This window comes from Plecotus auritus, assembly GCF_963455305.1.
Source record: "Plecotus auritus genome assembly, chromosome: 2".
NCBI lineage: Eukaryota > Metazoa > Chordata > Mammalia > Chiroptera > Vespertilionidae > Plecotus > Plecotus auritus.
The window spans coordinates 102,539,143-102,556,948 of NC_137771.1; the positions used below are offsets into that span (position 1 = coordinate 102,539,143).

The 17,806-nt window shown below is 45.9% G+C and overlaps 1 protein-coding gene across 1 annotated transcript in view; it reads left to right on the forward strand.

The window, feature by feature from the left end:
- Positions 1 to 17,806, forward strand: part of ST6GAL2 (ST6 beta-galactoside alpha-2,6-sialyltransferase 2) — a gene marked incomplete at its 3' end in the record, with an annotated part of 89,297 nt that overhangs the window by 40,585 nt on the left and 30,906 nt on the right. Inside the window, exon 2 of the mRNA XM_080655975.1 lies at positions 10,526 to 11,478. Within this exon, the coding sequence (XP_080512101.1) occupies positions 10,575 to 11,478 (904 nt within the window). The 5' untranslated portion in view covers positions 10,526 to 10,574. The remainder of the gene's footprint in view (positions 1 to 10,525; positions 11,479 to 17,806) is intronic.

The window sequence follows — 17,806 nt, forward strand, 5'->3', positions numbered from 1 at the left end:
ATGTAACCCTCCTTTGATTGTAATGTATGAAATAAACTACAAACTGCCATTCTCCGGAGCATTTTCTCAATCTATTGAGAGTTTGCTTTCTGGCAGTTGTCATCAGTTTGGCCCAAGTAAACTCATAAAAATTCTCTACAGGTTTGGACATTTCTTATGTTGGTAAAGGGCAAATTGAAAGCTCCACAGTGAGAAATTTCTTTGAAGTCTCATGTTTCATATTAAATCGTTGAGTTGATTTTATATTTGACTTCATAATATGTGTTTATATGTGTTTTAATATAAAAATTAATGTATTTCTCCCATCCCAAGCCTTCTGTTGCAAAATAATACCCCAAAAAGACATGGCTGGCTTACCCTCGTCTATGTCAAATGTAAAAAGCATGTTGTTGGGTCATTTAACAAATTTGCATTTTCTCTTAGTAAGATTTTAATATTTCCATCCAAAAACCAACCTCAGGAGTGTTAAGGCTGCATTACTAATGCTGCTAAACAGCCTTGCAAAGCAAACTGCTACCATCTTCACTTGCCCAGAAACATGTTGACCTGGGCATGACTTTCCCTGGCACCTCTCCATCTGCCAAGGTGATGTTTTAGTATATACTGGGATCATCTTTTCACTTACACTTGATATTTCATGAAACAATCAGCTAAGATTACTTTGACATAATAATTCAATCTAACTAATGTTAATCCCTCATATCATGAAAACAATGAATTTTTAAACAATCTAAATTTAAAATGTTCTCACTAACACATTTTTGCTTGTGTCTTTACAACAATCTGGGAGATAAGGAGAGCATACATTCTCATTGTCCTCATTTTGACTGCCTACAAATATGCCAGGTACTATCCTGGCTCCAACACATAATAAAATGGTGGGACTTTTAGATGACCTCTCTGTGACTCATGTTTCTCAACATGAACGGGGATTCCAAATAGTTCCCAGACCATAGGACCTGGGGTGCACTGAAGCAACTGCCCAGCACTTTGGTTGGCACGATAATGTCAGACAGATGGGGGCTGACATAATATGTGTATTACTGATAAAGTCATGTGCAGCCTGGTTGTGAGAACAAACTGGATCATCAGTGATGAGAGGGAATCATTGATTGGCTGCCTCTTGCACGCCCCCTACTGGGGATCCAGCCCACAACCTAGGCATGTGCCCTTGACTGGAATCGAACCCAGGACCCTTTAGTCCACAGGCTGAGGCTCTATCCACTGAGCCAAACCGGCCAGGATTCTTTTTATTTTTTTTAAGATGCTCCTCTTGCCACCTAAAACACTTTCTTTTCTTTTCTTTTCCTTTTTTTAGTATATAATTTTTTAATTTTGCAGTTACAGTTGGCAAAACACTTTCTTTCTGACAGAGAAACCAGCGCCCCACCAGACTGTCTCCGGAACAGGAAAGTGGGTCTCCCAGCACCCTCTCTGCTCTGTGCTTTCATCAGAAGCCTATTGTCAGGACTTAAGAAAGGTTTTGGAATTTTTATCTGTACTGTACTTCTTGTCCATTCTTTTGTTACTCAAAATTTAAATTTAAATTTCCCCAAGATCTTAATTCAGTTCCTTAAGGGCAAAGAGTCATATAATATATATATTCAGCTTTACATTAGGCTTACTAATATTTGTTGGATTAATGTAGCATAATTATAATAAGCTGACTAACACAATGAAGCCATTAGAAGATACTTGTCAGGCACTGAATCCATGATGGAGACACCAGAGAGAGGTCTTCACTCAGGCAGGGTTTACAGGGAACATTTAGTCTCACTAGCTTGAGTAAGTTAGTGCTCATCTACACCAGGGCTCATTTAAAGAGAGGGGTGCCTACTGGGAAACTGTCCACTGTAAACACATGCAGTGAAATCCACACTTGTTATACCACTTCTTTACTTTCACAGAATTTCAGAGGCTGGACTGAGAAATCACATCGATTGAGCTCTCGCTTTGGGCCAGTCGCCATGCTGGTCAAATCACACAATACCTGATTCATTCCTCTATGAAGCAGCAACGATCTAGGCAGTGTTATGACTCACACTGGATGAAGAAACTGAGGCTTAAATGATTTATCCAAAATCACACAGCTGACAAGGACCTGAACAGGCTGTCTGATCCCAGGGCTTCCTGGTCAACCATCCATTGCCTTTACTCCTCTTAATGAGTAGCCATCTGTCTCAGTCTATAACCCCCAAGTGTAGGCCAGGAATGGTGACTCAAACTTGCTACCTGACTGGTGCCTTTCCATCCTCACCATCATATGCCCACCATGTGGGCCCACACTGATGCCGGTGCCCCCTTAGGCTGTGACAGAGAGATGTGCTTTTCCTAAGAAAGGGTGGCTTCTCCTGATACAGAGGTCTCCCTGTTAGAGCCACCTACACTTTGACCAAAAAGCCCACTTATGTTTGAGGAATCAGAGTAAAACTTTCAAATCTCAATGGCAGGTATGCAAGCTTCCATCTGTTTTATTATTAAGCATCAGTACCAAAACTAATTTACAGCTTCAATCATGAGCCTGGGCACATTATTGGTATAAAGTGTAAATATTTGAATGCTAATTCTCGTAAAACAAACAGGCCACTGTGTCCAAAGCAGACAGATACTGTTTCCGGAAGCCAGCAGACCCTAGCTAGAAGGCAGCTGTGTTGTCTCTGTAGAGCCAGTAATAGGCGTCTGGAATCATTCCCGCCTCCCCCTGCCCTAACAGCACCTGCCATCTCATTGCAGAAAGTTCTGAAAGCCAGAAGCCACCCAGAGGGGCTCACATATGTGAGTCTGACTTTTAAATTATTTTCCATCTGCCCTGCCACTGAGGAGAAATCCTGTACAGCTGAAATTATTTGCCCAGAAATTAATGCCATCATCTTCATAAAAGTATCTCACCCTTGTTCAGCTTGAGCCCATTCACTCCCAGTCACCAGTCTGTGACTGTCCCCCTTCATACCCTTGTGTCTTTCGATGTTCAGCTCTGATTCCCTTCCCTTTGAAGCACTCCAGGATTACTTAAATCCATTTCATTGCTCTGTACATTCACCCGTCCTGGGACAGGGCAACAAAGCAGTCTTCCTACCTACATAACAAACTCCTTGCGGTCATGGGCCTTCACACCTGTAGCCTCTCTGGAAAGGTCAGTGAATTGGCAGCTCATTCTGCCTGGCAAAATCCCCTTGGTTGTTGTGCCAAGGCTAAGCTCCCTCGGGCACTGCTGAGCATGACAGGTGTGGATTCTGGATTCTGAGGTGTAATTGGGAAGATTATCTTCTCCAGCAAACAAAAATATGGATATTAGGGAAAATGGGATGTTAGGGAATCGCTTGGTCTAATCAATTTAGAAAGCTAGCCTGAAATTCGGCATCGTAACTTTGTGGCAGGGAAAAAAAAAATCTCATAAAATTTTTAGGCATGGTACAACCCTCCTAGCTTTGTGATATAGTGGGAAAGATGGGGATATTGTAACAACAAGAAGGAGACCACTTAGAGCTTCAGTTTCTTTATGAAGAAGTTTGTTTTAAAGATTAAACTGATTGTGAGTAAGTAAACTGAGAGTAAATATGAGGTGCAAGGTAAGGGCCTGTTACATAGTATGCATCTGGTACACAGCAGGGTCTGACAGGACTGCCTTCACCACAATGGATGCTGACCTAACCATGCAACTGCTGGCTCCATGTGTTTGAAGCCACCCAGACACTCATGACCTGGGCAGCACGGCAAGCGTTGCACCCCCTTCCTCCTGACCCAGCCAAGAGCCCGTCCAGGCAGTTCCATTTGTTTTACTTTAATTTCAGTCATTCATTTCATTTACTTCAGAAATATTAATTAGGAATCTTACGTGAAACAGCCTACCTTGTGCTTTTTAGGAATACAAAATTGATTATATGTGGTCCAGCCTTTGAGTAGCTCATACTCTTCCCCACTGAGATGACTCAAACATCCAAATTTTAAACTAACCATAAGTGCTGGCACACATTTTTTAAACTCTGCCTTAGCCAAGCAAGCTCATGAGATTGCTACATCCATTCTGGAGTCCAGTAGCTCCCAGTCAAGGGAGAGTTGGCCTGAGCCTGGAGGAGCTGGCCTCAGGGCTCACAGCACTGGCCATGCCACTGCACTTCCAACAATGAACTGGCCGTTCTGACCCCTCCCCAGCCCTGCAGGAGAAAGGGGTTGCCCTCTCTTCAAGCTCTGCAGGACTTAGGCTGACATTTTTCTTTCTGGCTTCTGGACATTAACTTGATCATGGGCTGCAATCAGAGAGGGACTGAATTAGGGAGTGGACCTTAAGTGGCATGCATTTGGCAGCCTGGAGGCTTTCTTTTATAAAAAAGACGAAGAAAGAAAGAAAAGAAAGGGGTCATTTGCCAAAGGAGCCCATGAGGCTTTGAAGAGAGAAATTCAGTGGTAGCGGTGCCTTCCTCTCATAAAGACTGGGCAAAGTCTTCTTGGATATGTGGCAGTAGCTAATTTTAGAAAATGATTCTTGAAAGAGAATGATTCCTGAGGCTGTTACGATACATGAGTGTCTCACTGTTCACACTAAATCTTTTTTATTATTTCAACTAGAGGCCTGGTGCACGAAATTCATGCATGGGGGGGTTGTCCCTCAGCCCAGCCTGCACCCTCTCCAATCTGGGACCCCTCGAGGGATGTCGTGACTGCCCATTTAAATGGGCAGTCGGACATCCCTCTCACAATCCAGGACTGCTGGCTCCCAACCACTCGCCTGCCTGCCTGTCTGATTGCTCCTAACTGCTTCTTCCTGCCAGCCTGATCACCCCCTAACCACTCCCTTGCCAGCCTGGTCACCCCAACTGCCCTCCCCTGCTGGCCCAGTCACCCCTAACTGCCCTCCCTTGCCAACCTGGTCGCCCCTGCTGGCCTGGTTGCTCCCAACTGCCCTCCCCTGCAGGCCTGGTCCCCCCAACTGCCCTCCCCTGCAGCCCTGATCACCCACAACTGCCCTCCCCTGCCAACCATCTTGTGGTGGCCATCTTGTGTCCACATGGGGCCAGCCATCTTTGACCACATGGCCATCTTGTGTGTTGGAGTGATGGTCATTTTGCATATTACCTCTTTATTATATAGAATGTTAAAGTAAATACTTAGATTTAAGATCAGTTGAGACAACTTTTACACAAAATAGAACACAAGTGTTTGTCACACCACAGAAAGCCTAGCCAGCAGGCACTGCAGCAGACAAGTCAATCAAAAAGTGTGAAAAATACTCTTCATTCAGGCAAACCGGTGATCAAAGCTTGTCACCCTCAGGGCTTATGAGGGACATCATTCAAGTGTCAAAGCATCATTCAAGTGGTCTTCGCTTTACCCTGAACAAAATCAGAAGGAAGTTGTATTCACCGTCAGCTGCATTGTAATGTTCATCTGAGGTAGTTCCTACACTTTATAATTTCATCTGACAACCTGTAATTGTGCCTTTGGAAAATGTGTGGTTTTTTTCTGAACTATTTGAAGGAGAATTTAGACATTATTTTGTACTGTTTCAAATATCCATGTGAAAATGTGACTTATTTCCTTGTTTGATAATTAGTATCTAAGATATGAGCACCAAAATTCCTGAGCAGGTAGAACCATCAGAATAATTTCTAGCAGTGGGTCATTTTTTTTTATTTTGCCTGTAGTCATTGCCCCAGTGTTGCCAGGCAGTTTCCCAGAGGCTTGGCTACAGAGGCAGCAGAAAGTGCAAGGACGGTGGGGATGGAGAAGTGCAGTTCAAATAGCAGAGAACATCACTTGGAATTTAAACCTGAGCACAGCCAGGGAGTACTGTTAGAATCACCATGGAAAAGAAGAGAAAGCCACACCTTACAAACTATGCATACAGTCTTGCCAGTTCTCTTCCAAGGGAAAACTGGTAGGAACTCAGCAGCCAGTCATGGAGAGACCTTCCCCCACAAAGCTTAGGTGGGCCTACAATCAGAGGGCATCTTTTCATTGGCTCCTGGGGACAGATCATTTCCTTGATGTGCCACTTATATGTCCCCGATGCTATTTATATCACACCAGCTAATGATGGGACATAGCAATAAGTATTATAGAACCACTTCGTTTACGCTATGTCCTTAAAATATTTCAGATGTACTATACTAGAGAAAAATGTGTATTTTTTTCTACTGCTTACCAAACATTTCTTCCTCTTAGGTTTTGTGGTTACTTTATGGAAAGAGGGATCAAGGCTGTGACATTGGTTGTGTCCTCCAACCGTCTCTAACCTGGATTTTTACAACTATGTTGATGAAGGACCCAGAATGCATACAATGATTTTTGTAACATTTTGCTAGCAGGTGATTTACTGTTGCCATGGGAATTCATCATTTTGGAGAATGTCCCCTTCACTGGCCGCAGCAGGTCTGCAGTGACAGCAGTTGCAGGGCAGCTTTTGGATCTACTAAAAGTTGAAGCCTAATCATGAGTTGAGGCAGGATCCCACCCCTTTCTATTATTACTGTGGATGAGAAGCTATAAGTCTGACCTAATGAAAATTCTTATTCTTTTCATTGTGATACTTACTCCTATATGGTGCTCAGAGAGCTTCACAAATCCCACCCTTCCTACTTCCCAGCCTGGAAGATGAAGAGGACAAAACCTTTCCCAGGGTCCTGGCCCCACTATCCAGCTAGGCTTTCCCTTTACTTTCTTTGTGTCTACAGACTTCCTCTCATTCTTCTCTGTGTGCGCTCCCCCCACCCCCGTTTCATGTCTGTCACCGCCCCATAAAAAACAGACGTCACATGTCTTGGGTTGGGAACTGGCCATTTCTCTATAATCAAGTCTATATGTCTGATACTCTGAATCTGAACATGAAATTTAGCAGGTTCACCTTCTGAGCCCATTTCCATAGCTTCCTGACTCTGCAGAACTGGGCAGCTAAGGGTCGCCTGGCATACAGGACACAGGTCCTCACTCCAATCCCCAAAGCCTTAGGTTTCCAGTTCCTCTCCAACCTATCAAGGTTTCCTGTTTGTTTTTTCATCTACTGAATTCTGTGTACATAACTCACCGTTTTGACTTAGTGCTTTAAGTCTCTCAAGCAAATGTTGTTTAAGAAACCTCCATTTCCCTTTCTTTAGTAATCCATCAGAATAAGCCCCCAGAGCTGTTGCAGGACAACCAGGAAAGGATGATTTCTACCAGAAGCAGAAAGACTGCCTTTTAAATCAGCTACTAGAGCTTTATGGTATTTTAATCTTTTGTCTGGTCTTTGTCCTGGGTTCTTGGCATGGAGTTTCTAATCTAAAACCACTGAATTTTCCTCAATAATAGGGGTGTCTTTGTTATGCTAATGAGGTTATTCTTTGTGGGCTCCTAGATAGCTTCAGGATGGGAGCTGGTCATCAGAAAGACCTGTGATTAAAAGGCAGGGGACTTTGGGCCAGCCTGACCTCTGGGAAGAAGAGGGGACTGGAAATTTAATTCAGTCACATAGTCAGTGATTCAACCAGTCATGCCTACATAATGGAACCCCAATAAAATTTCTGGATGCCAAGGCTCAGTGGAAGTCTGTGGTTGGTGAACATATAGATGGCCCAAGAGGATACCGTTGCCTGACCCCATGGGAAATGGATATGGAATCCCTCTCCATTTGGTAACACATGCACACCTTGAACTACATATATCCCTTACCCCCCAAAAACCCCTGTAATCATTAGTATAGTATAACTTTCAGTTCTGTTAGTCATTCTAGTAAATGATTAAACCTGAGGGGTATTGTGGGGATCTCCAGGATGAGAAGTGCAGGTGGCCTGGGGATATAAATTAAGGCTGATGTCTGAAGTCTTGTGGGATTGTGCTAACACTCGTGGTTAGTGTAAACTTGTGTTGCAGTGTATTCAGTTGGGGTGGAAGCAGAATAACTCTTATAAGAATGTTTTTCTGGTTTCTAATAGAACTGTGGAAATATTGGCAACAGTTTTATATCTTCAGGTTGTGCATTACAGTTTGAAGCATAATCTGCTGAATGGACAGGTTTAGAAAGATCATTTTGCAGATTCTACTCAAAGTGTGAGTAGTTTGTGCACATCCACAAACTGTTCTCAGTTCCTGATTGAGATATGTACAGAACTGATTGTAAGCATTTAGAAACTTTTACAGCACTTTGATATTGCCAAGACATTCAGGAATCTATACTAATAAAAGGGTAATATGCTAATTAGACCGGGAGACCTTCCGGACAAAGCCATGGTGGCGGGGTCAAGGCAGAGGCTGTTAGGGGCGATCAGGCCAGGAGGGGAGGGCAGTTGGGGGTGATCAGGCTGGCGGGGGGGGGGGGCAGTTGGGGCGAGCAGGCCAGCAGTGGGGGGCAATTGGGGGCGAGCAGGCCAGCAGGGGGGGCAGTTGGGGACAAGCAGGCCAGCAGGGGGGGTAGTTGAGGGCGAGCAGGAGGGGAGGGTAGTTGGGGGTGAGCAGGCTGGCAGGTGTAGTTAGGGGCAATTAGGCAGGTAGGCAGGTGAGCTGTTAGGAGCCAGTGGTCCCAGATTGCGAGAGGGATGTCCTACTGCCAGTTTAGGCCCAATACCTGTGGGATAATCCAGCAGTCGGACATCCCCCGAGGGGTCCCAGATTGGAGAGGGTGCAGGCCGGGATGAGGGACACACACACACCCCTGCACAAATTTTGTGCACTGGGCCACTAGTGGAAATATAAAAATATTAGACTGTGACAATTTGTGAAAAAGAGATCCAAAGGCTCATTTAGAAAATACTGCTCCAGTTGGTATGATCAGATGGAATCAGAAATTAGTGTTAAAAGTGTGTGAGTTGCTTATCTTGTCCCCCAGTTTGAAAAGAGGAGCCAACGGTCTTCGAGTTTAGTTACTAGGTGCTTCTCATAAATTGTGGAAGGTCACAGCAAAGATAAGGCTTTTTTCTGTCCTTACACTTCCCTCTTATTCCTTCAGAGACTCATGGTGAGGGTGAAGTAGGTGGGCATTATTTGGGGCACTACTGAAATCCACAGACACCTTGACATAACATCCCCCTGCAGCAATAGACACTACAGTCTTGCTTATTCAGGACCGTAGGTATATTTCTGGTATGTTCCAGGCAGTCTCCCAGGCCTGGGAGAGACATTGAAGAATCAGATATGGTTGCCACCCCCTAGAAATACACAACAATGCTGCTGTACTGATGGGGAACATAAAAATACATTTTTGGGAGGGGCTAGCAATCTGACTCTGTACCTAGTTAGTCAGTATCCTTAAATGCACATTCTTGCTAGCCGATAATTAACTCACTGCCCCTTCCTTAATTGTCTGGTCTTGCAAGACCTATTTACCTAAATATTCCCATTTTACAAAGGCCATAAACCATGAACAATACACAACCCCCGGGGGAGGTTATCAGTGTTGGCACAAGGCCAGGCCTTTTAGGAGTGGTCTCACGGCCCCCATCCTGACACATGGGGCTTTTTGCAAAGCCCGCGAAAGGTCTGGAAGCCTGATTCATATTTGGGGGACAAAGAAACCAAAGGTTATGAAGGGAAAGCTTATTCCATATTCACGGGCTCAGGATTTGGGAACAGGCTCCCTTGCGTCACTGTACTAGTACATGTAAAACGTCTGAAAATAAATGGGTTTATCTTGAATCTCCAAGTACTCCTGTGTATTTTTCTGTCACCTGGTAAATTCTGTAACAGTACAATATGTGAACTTTGAGCTTTTGGCTGATAAGTAGGTGAGAGATGGCAAACTCTGCTCAACTCCTGCTTTGTTTTTCTAAATTATAATTCTACTAGTGGCCCAGCCTGGACCCTCTCCAATCGGGGACCCCTTGAGGGATGTCCGACCACCGGTTTAGGCCCAATCCCACAATCTGGGACTGCTGGCTCCTAACTGCTCACCTGCCTGCCTGCCTGCCTGATCGCCCCTAACTACCTCTGCCTGCCTGCCTGATCACCCCTAACCGCCCTGCCCTGCCGGCCTGATCTCGCCCCCAACTTCCTTCCCCTGCCAGCCTGGTTGCCCCCAACTGCCCTCCCCTGCCGACCTGATCATCCCTAACTGCCTCTGCCTGCCTGATCACCCCCAACTTCCTGCCCCTGCCGCGACCCACCTCCTCCACCGGGCCCCACCTCCTCTGTGCGTGCAGCCATCTTGTGATATTAGGGCATGATGCATGAGGGCGTGACGACCACCTAGGCTATTATTAGTATAGATAAATCCAGTTTCAGGGAAAGGTTGTTGGGATGGCTCCTATTAAGCAGCTGTCAAGGTGGGAAGAGTGAGTGACCTGAGGAGGGTTTCCCAGTATACTAGTACACCCACTCCACCTCCTTCCTTCCAGGACAGCCAACTGAGTTGGTGGGACCCCTTTGCAGAAGTCAGGGGTTGAGGGACATATGACAACTGAATGTAGCCATAGCTCCCCTCGCTCCACCCTCCCTCCCCCATAATCCTGGTTTCTGATGCCCACTCAACCCTCTCCTACAGGAACTCTGCAAACATAGATGGTCCCCAGTGATGTCTGAGCAGATGTCCACATTAGCTAAATGTAGACCTGTTTTTCAGGTTCATTCCACCGCTTTGGGACACCAGCTGCTGAACCCAGAGACCTGCCATGAAACCACACTTGAAGCAATGGAGACAACGAATGCTTTGTGGGATATTTACTTGGGGGCTCCTCTTCCTGGTGATTTTCATTTACTTCACCAACAGCAACCCTGCTGAGCCTGCGCCCAGCTCCCTTGCCTTCCTGGAGACTAGGAGGCTCTTGCCCATGCAGGGGAAGCAGAGGGTCATCATGGGTGCCATGCAGGAGCCCTCCTGGCCTGAAAGCGTGAACACAAACAAGGGACTGCAGGATGGACACCCCACGGGGCCTCACGACCTGCAGAAATGGGCCAAGGTGCAAGATGGGGTTGAAAATGAAGAGTTCTTTTTATCCCAGATTGGGAGAAAATCCCAAAGTACCTTCTACCCAGAAGACGACGACTACTTTTTTGCTGCCGGTCAACCAGGGTCTCACAGCCACACTCAGGGGACACTGGAGTCCCTTGCCCCCAGGCACGCTGGCCAGTGGAAGGGGTGGTTGCCAGGGAGGAAAAAGCACCAGCCCCAGGGGAGCAGCCCCGTTCTGGAGGAGGGTGAGGAAGGAGACAGGCTGTACTCCTCCATGTCCAGGGCCTTCCTGCACCGGCTTTGGAAGGGCACCGTCTCCTCCAAGATGCTCAACCCGCGCCTGCAGAAGGCCATGAAGGACTACCTGGCGTCCAACAAGCACGGAGTGCGCTTCCGCGGGAGGCGCGCGGCAGGGCGGAGCCGGGCGGCCCTGCTGTGCGAGCTGCGGCGCCAGGTGCGCCTCCGCACGCTGGATGGCACGGAGCCGCCCTTCTCGGGGCTGGGCTGGCGGGCGTTGGTGCCCCCTGTGCCACTTGGCCAGCTGCACCCCAAGGGCCTGCGCTCCTGCGCTGTGGTCATGTCTGCCGGCGCCATCCTCAACTCCTCCTTGGGGGAGGAGATAGGTGGGTGTCATGGGGTGCAGGGTGGGGAGGTGGAGGACTCTGGGCCCTGTCCTGGGCCCTGTCCTGGGCCCGGTGCGTGATTAGGGGCTGGCGCTTTCTCCACCTTCCTCTGGTTTCCTCCGGCAGGGCAGCCTGGGCCTAGCACTGGATGTTTTGGACATTAGCTGGAGACTGCTTTTCTCTAGCTGGGATGAGTGAACCCAGCAGAGATATCCTTTGGGCCGTTTTAGAGCAGAGGTGTGCTCCCCAGAGTTGGGTCCAGGGGAAGTGGAAGGCCGGAGCGTCCCTGCCTTTTGCAGGGAGACCCTCCAGCTTCCTTAGAAACTATGCTCCCTGTTGTTAGTCTCCCAGCCTGGCCCACAGAAGCTGATGAACCCATAGTGTGGTAGAGCTATGAGGAACAAAGGGGTAAAAAAGGAGAACAATCCCCGCGGGGTTAAGTGAGTCAGCTCCACAGAGATGTCTCTTGAGGACGATTATGGTTAGTCTGGGACTAAACCGCTGTTGTGGGCTTTGCGGAGGGACTGCTGCCGAGAACAGGATTCCTGCCCAACAAGAGTCCTGACCGTTTGGCACAAATCTGACTTTTGGGTCACGGCCAGTGCACCTAAGCAGGACCCTTCTCCATGTTGGTAAATAATAGGACCACACCCGCCTCCTATCTTCCCTTATGAACTATCTTTAAATCCATGCCAGGAGCCTGGGGGAACGCTGCTTCATAGTTCCTGGTTAGGGATGGGATATACAGAGAGAAAGGGGCTTATTTTAAGGACTTGCTTTTGTGATTGTGGGGACTGGCAATTCTGAAGTTTGAAGGGTAGGAGGGTAGGAAATTCAGGTAAGAGCTGAAATTGAGCCTGAGATCCAGAGGACGGGTTGGTGGAAACTCAGGCTGGGCTTCTCTAATGCAGTCCAGATGCAGAATTCCCCCTTCAGGAAATGTCAGCCTTTGCTGTAAGGACTTAGACTTACCTCTCTGCCCTGGCCAATTCTATTGCTGCACCAGTGAGCAAGCAACTTGGCCCTGTAGGCCCATTAACTCACTTAACAACCTGTGTGCTTAGCCCTACTGTGTGCCAGAGAACAAATGTGAATCACACAGCCTCAGCCTGAGGTGTGAATGTGAAGCAACCCGAGTTTAATACATGCTCACAATACACAGTGTTACCGGTAACTAATCTGGAAGTGACATTCAGGGGCAGCTGTTGTTTCCTGGGCCCATTCGTTGTTCTGTGTCCTTTAGGAGTGGTTGATGTCCTGACCATCTTAAAATGGGGTGGTGCCATCGTAATCAAGCTCCACAACCCAGACCTCATCTGAATGTGAAATTTTTTAAAAGTTAAAATAAGCAAGACACAAGTCTAGACTTGAGGTCTGGGGTCCCAGAGTCCCTGTGCTGACATTATTGCAGGCCCATACTAACACTGACCATGTGTCACATAAACGTGCAGCCTGCAATTGATTAGGAAAAGCAGTGGTTAGAGGTCCCTGGAGTGCAGTAACACCACAGTTCCTTCTCATTTCCAGGGCCATTATTAATAATGTACGAAGGAATTTAAGTATTATGCTGTAAAGCAGGCCATAACTAGCTTCTGGTTTGGTTTTGCTGTGTTTTAAACACCTCTGCACCGCCGCTGCACATTTGGAGTGTTCTCGCATGTCAGGGAGAATTCCCCTGCTCCTTATTGTGGCATAAATGCCTCTGACCAGGGTCTCATAAACTCTATGCAGAATTTGGAATAGAGTGTGAAAAACACTGGGCATTACATGTTTTGGGGGAACATGAAATGTCATATCTTGGTTCATTTCTAGTATCCAAATGTAATTTATATTGTCTGCATTCACATGAAACTTCATGATTAGAGTTGTCTAATACATACTCAGAATCTTAACTGAAAAACACAAGTTTTTACAATTCTTTATTGTTTTGTCTAGGTTCTTTAGAATCCAGTTTTGTACCTACTATCTTAAGAATATGTTATCATAGTATAATACAAGTTGTAAAAACAAAATGTCCTTCATTTTTATAAGCTGGTATCTCTTACCATCAGTACTGGTGGTGCCTTCTCCTTTCTGCTCACCAGGAATGTGGGAATGTGCATATGCTTATCAACACAGAGTTGTTAATGGCTCTCTTAATAAAAACGAAGTCACTAGCAGATTCCTCCAGGCAATTTGGAATATTGGGGCATGCTGTACTATTTAGCTAAATTCATCTTGACCTCTAAAAATCTCTCACGGATTGGCTAAGTGAAGATCAAAAGACTTGCCAACATAATTTTATGAAAAACTGAGAGCAGACCTATAAAAGTACCTGGGGCTAGCTCCATGGCAGCACTGCCAGGAGGCCCCTTCAGGCAGAACTGTGTCTGAAGGCTTAGCAGTCACACGCCCAGCCCCAGAGGAAGACTCAGTGAGCCTCTGGTTTCCTCGCCTGCTGGCTTCCTCTAGCTCCCTCTGCTGGTCCTATTGACAGTGCAGTCCTTTTTCTACGTTCTGTTACACTGAGTCATGCCCTGTAATTGTTTTTAAGAACATTGTAGCAGTTGTCAAAATCTCCTTGTTGAATATGTTATTGAAAAGCAAACTGAACTGTTTTGGAAATGTGGAACATTCTTTCCTAGAGAATCATTGAGATCTTTTTTCACCCATACATATAAATAATAATTTGGTAGCGAGATCATCTGCCAGCAGTCCTGTGGAAACTCACTACAGAGGAGAAATGTCTGCTCTGAACTAACATTGGTGGCCTCGATCTGGGCAATCAGGATCTGGGAAGCCTGTGGGAAATGGGGGAGGGCCTGTATAGGGAGTGGAGCCCCTGTTTTGTTACCTTAAAAAAGCAAGAAAGATAATAGAGTTATTTAGCAAGCATTGAGTATTTATTGATCCCCATCTCTCTGAGGCCTGATAACATAAGTGCCATTGCAGGAGTCTCGGGAGAGGTGAGGTGGAGTCCGAGAGAGATGAAGTCCCTAAGGACTGCAGGCTTTTGCTTGCTTAATGATGCAGATTTCGTGTACTGGGTGTGTGGGAAAAAGGAGGAGGAGAATGAGGACCCAGTGCCCAGGGCAGGACAGTAACGGAGGGTTCCTGCACCTCCTGGCTGGCTGCTCCTCAAAAGGCTTTAATGTTCCTTCAGTGAGTGCACTTAGCCTGTTCTCAAGGTCAACGTGAAATGGCTCTACCCCGGAAAAGCCTTCTCCAGAATGATGCTTTACTCCCCTTGTGCTTGCTGTGTGATCTCTTTCCTCTCTTCTAAATGTGAACAGACAGCATAGTTTTTAAAGCACATTTATCAAGGTGATGCACACACAGCCAGACGTTTACAAAACACGGCTGGCTGCCTGATGGGTGTACTCTCAGCTCATCCTCCCCATTCTGCTCACTGACAGCTTTAAGGAGGGTCATCCCAGCAGCGCCAGCTCTCCCTCCAGTCCTCCTCCACAAAACGGGCCTTTTAGCTCTTGACTCACACCACTGCTAAAGGAGGTCAGCTACATTGCATTGCTGTGCCCTGTGCCTATGAAGTCATTTGAAGTCTTAAAACACACCTCAGTGGAACTCTGGCATTTAAAAGCTGTGACGTTTTCAAGAGTGATGCAATGAATTTGGAATTGCCTGATTAACTTGAAATGCAGCCACTGCTTAGGTGCCTTGGCTTGTTGACCTCAGCCTCAGACAGCTGCCTGGGGGTAGTGTGGTCCAGTGGGAGACCTGTGCAGTAGGAGTGCTGGCGCTGCCTCGCCCTGGGGTCCTGACCACCTCTCAGTGCCCAGAGCTTGCCTCCCTGCTTGCAGCCTGCACTCATGCTCCACCCTGCCAGGCCAAGTTTACACAGTGGGGTCTGCTTACACTTGGGGAGTCTAAGACTCTCTCAGGGATCCACGAAATGAAAACTATTTGTATAATAATACTCATAATAATGTTGACATTCACATTGATGTTGCAAAAGCATTGGTGAATAAAATGCTTCTTAATACAAATCAAGGCATCAGGCCCAATTCTGCTGGGCACGGCATTTTCGCTGCCAAACTCAGCAGTAAAAGCAAAAAGGGCCAGGTTCACTTACAGATGTCCTTGATGAAACAGTAAAAATTGTTGACTTTATTAAATCTCAGTCTCTGAGTACCTATGATTTTGGGGCCCAGGGGGAAATAACGTGAAAAGCACCGTGTGTGCTGGCACATGGGGAAGAGCGTCTGTGTGGCTTGTGAGCAGAATGAGCCGTTTTATCACTGAAAACACATTTTACCTTGAACAAATGGCTAACTGACTTTATTCAGTCTTAGACATTAGCAGAAACTCAAAAACTGATTAAGTGAGCCTGTCACTTTAGGAAAATAACTGACAGTGATTGTTGCCAGTGAAAATTCAGGCTTTCAAGCATGAGCTTGATTTACTTTTTAACAATATTTTGAAGACCTGGGTAACTTACTGAACTGATAGTCCCAGGTGATCATTTCACAGTGTTACAGAATTATGCACAGGTGAATCATCCATTTTAAGAGCAAGATAAGCTGATGGGTTTTAATGTAACAGCATGAAAAGTTCATTGATACTGTGTCACATTCCTCATTGCGGCCACCTTTTATAAACCAGCACTTACCAAGTTTTGATGAAGTATCAGAGAAGACTATTCCCAGTAATCTGCAAACACTTCAGATGTTTCGTCCATTTCCAGTGATACACCTGAGTCCTTATGTACTTTCACTAAAGCAATGCATTGCAGCAGACTGTGTGCACCAGCAGCGAGGAGAAGCCAGCTGTCTTCTGAAAAGTCACTCATTAATGAGATTTGCAAACATTTAGAACAGTACCAGTCTTCTCACTATTTTTTTATTTTGAAAATGTATTTTTCATAAAAATGTTATTTTAAATTAAATTAATAAACATTTAAAGTTTTTCTTTTTTACTTTCTAATATTGATGTAGTTCAAACCTTTGGGTTGTCATACATTTTCAAGAATGTAAAGGGGTCCTGAGACCAAAGATAAGCCTCTAGAGCAGTGGTTCTCAACCTTTCTAATGCCGCGACCCTTTAATACAGTTCCTCATGTAGTGGTGACCCTCAACCATAACATTATTTTCGTTGCTACTTCATAACTGTAATTTTGCTACTGTTAATGAATCGTAATGTAAATATCTGTGTTTTCCGGTGGTCTTAGGCGACCCTGCTAGTGGTTCTCAACCTGTGGGTCGTGACCCACAGGCTGAGAACCGCTGCTGTAGAGCCTAAGACCATCGGAAAACACAGATATTTACATTACGATTCATTAACAGTAGCAAAATGGTCTTAGGCGACCCTGCTAGTGGTTCTCAACCTGTGGGTCGTGACCCACAGGCTGAGAACCGCTGCTGTAGAGCCTAAGACCATCGGAAAACACAGATATTTACATTACGATTCATTAACAGTAGCAAAATTACAGTTATGAAGTAGCAACGAAAATAATTTATGGTTGGGGGTCACCACAACATGAGGAATGGTATTAAAGGGTCGCGGCATTAGAAAGGTTGAGAACCACTGCTCTAGAGAGTGGCAAACTTCTTATTCTTAGGAGCCAGGTTACTAGTAAATGTCCGGGCTTGGTGAGCCACAGGGTCTCCCAGCTCTGCTCTGCTGTTACAGACAATAGATACTCAAGTGAGTATGTCTGTGTCACAGCACAGCTTTGTTTACTAAAACTGGTAGCAGGTCATAGCTTGCTGACTTGAAAAATTTCCCCTAAAAGAACATTGCAGGACTTTTTGATGACTTAACCAGGTACCCTTTATGCATTGTTTGTATTCCAAAAGAGTGTTGATTTGGTGCTCACAACTGGAATCTGAAATCTTCTGAATCCAATGCTTGTCAAGAGAGGCACCTTTGTAACATGGTTTTAATGGTGGCACACATGCCAAGTTTCTACTACTTAGGGGGTAGGAGGATCTATCCCAAGGAGACTCCGCAGGAGGGGATAGACTCAAGTGGAGAATGGGAGCTGCTTTAGGGACTTGAGTGGAGTATGGTCACTATAAAGGTGGCATGTATCCACAAGACTCTTTGGCAGATCAGAAATGCATAATGTCACCTCACTCCCTCACAAATAGGCAGTGTCATTGCTCCAAGTTGAACCTGAAATGTGCATAGAATTTTTGAAGCTACAGATAGCCTGTGGAGATTCCCTTATTGCTGATTAAGTCTGATTTCAGGCTGGTTTCTGAAAAATTAATTACTTGGCACAGGAAATTTCAAGACGTGTATATGGACTGCTCTGTGGAAAGGGAACAAACATATCTCCCATTTCCAACCCTTAGTCAGGTGAGCCTACTTTCCTTGACCTCTAGCT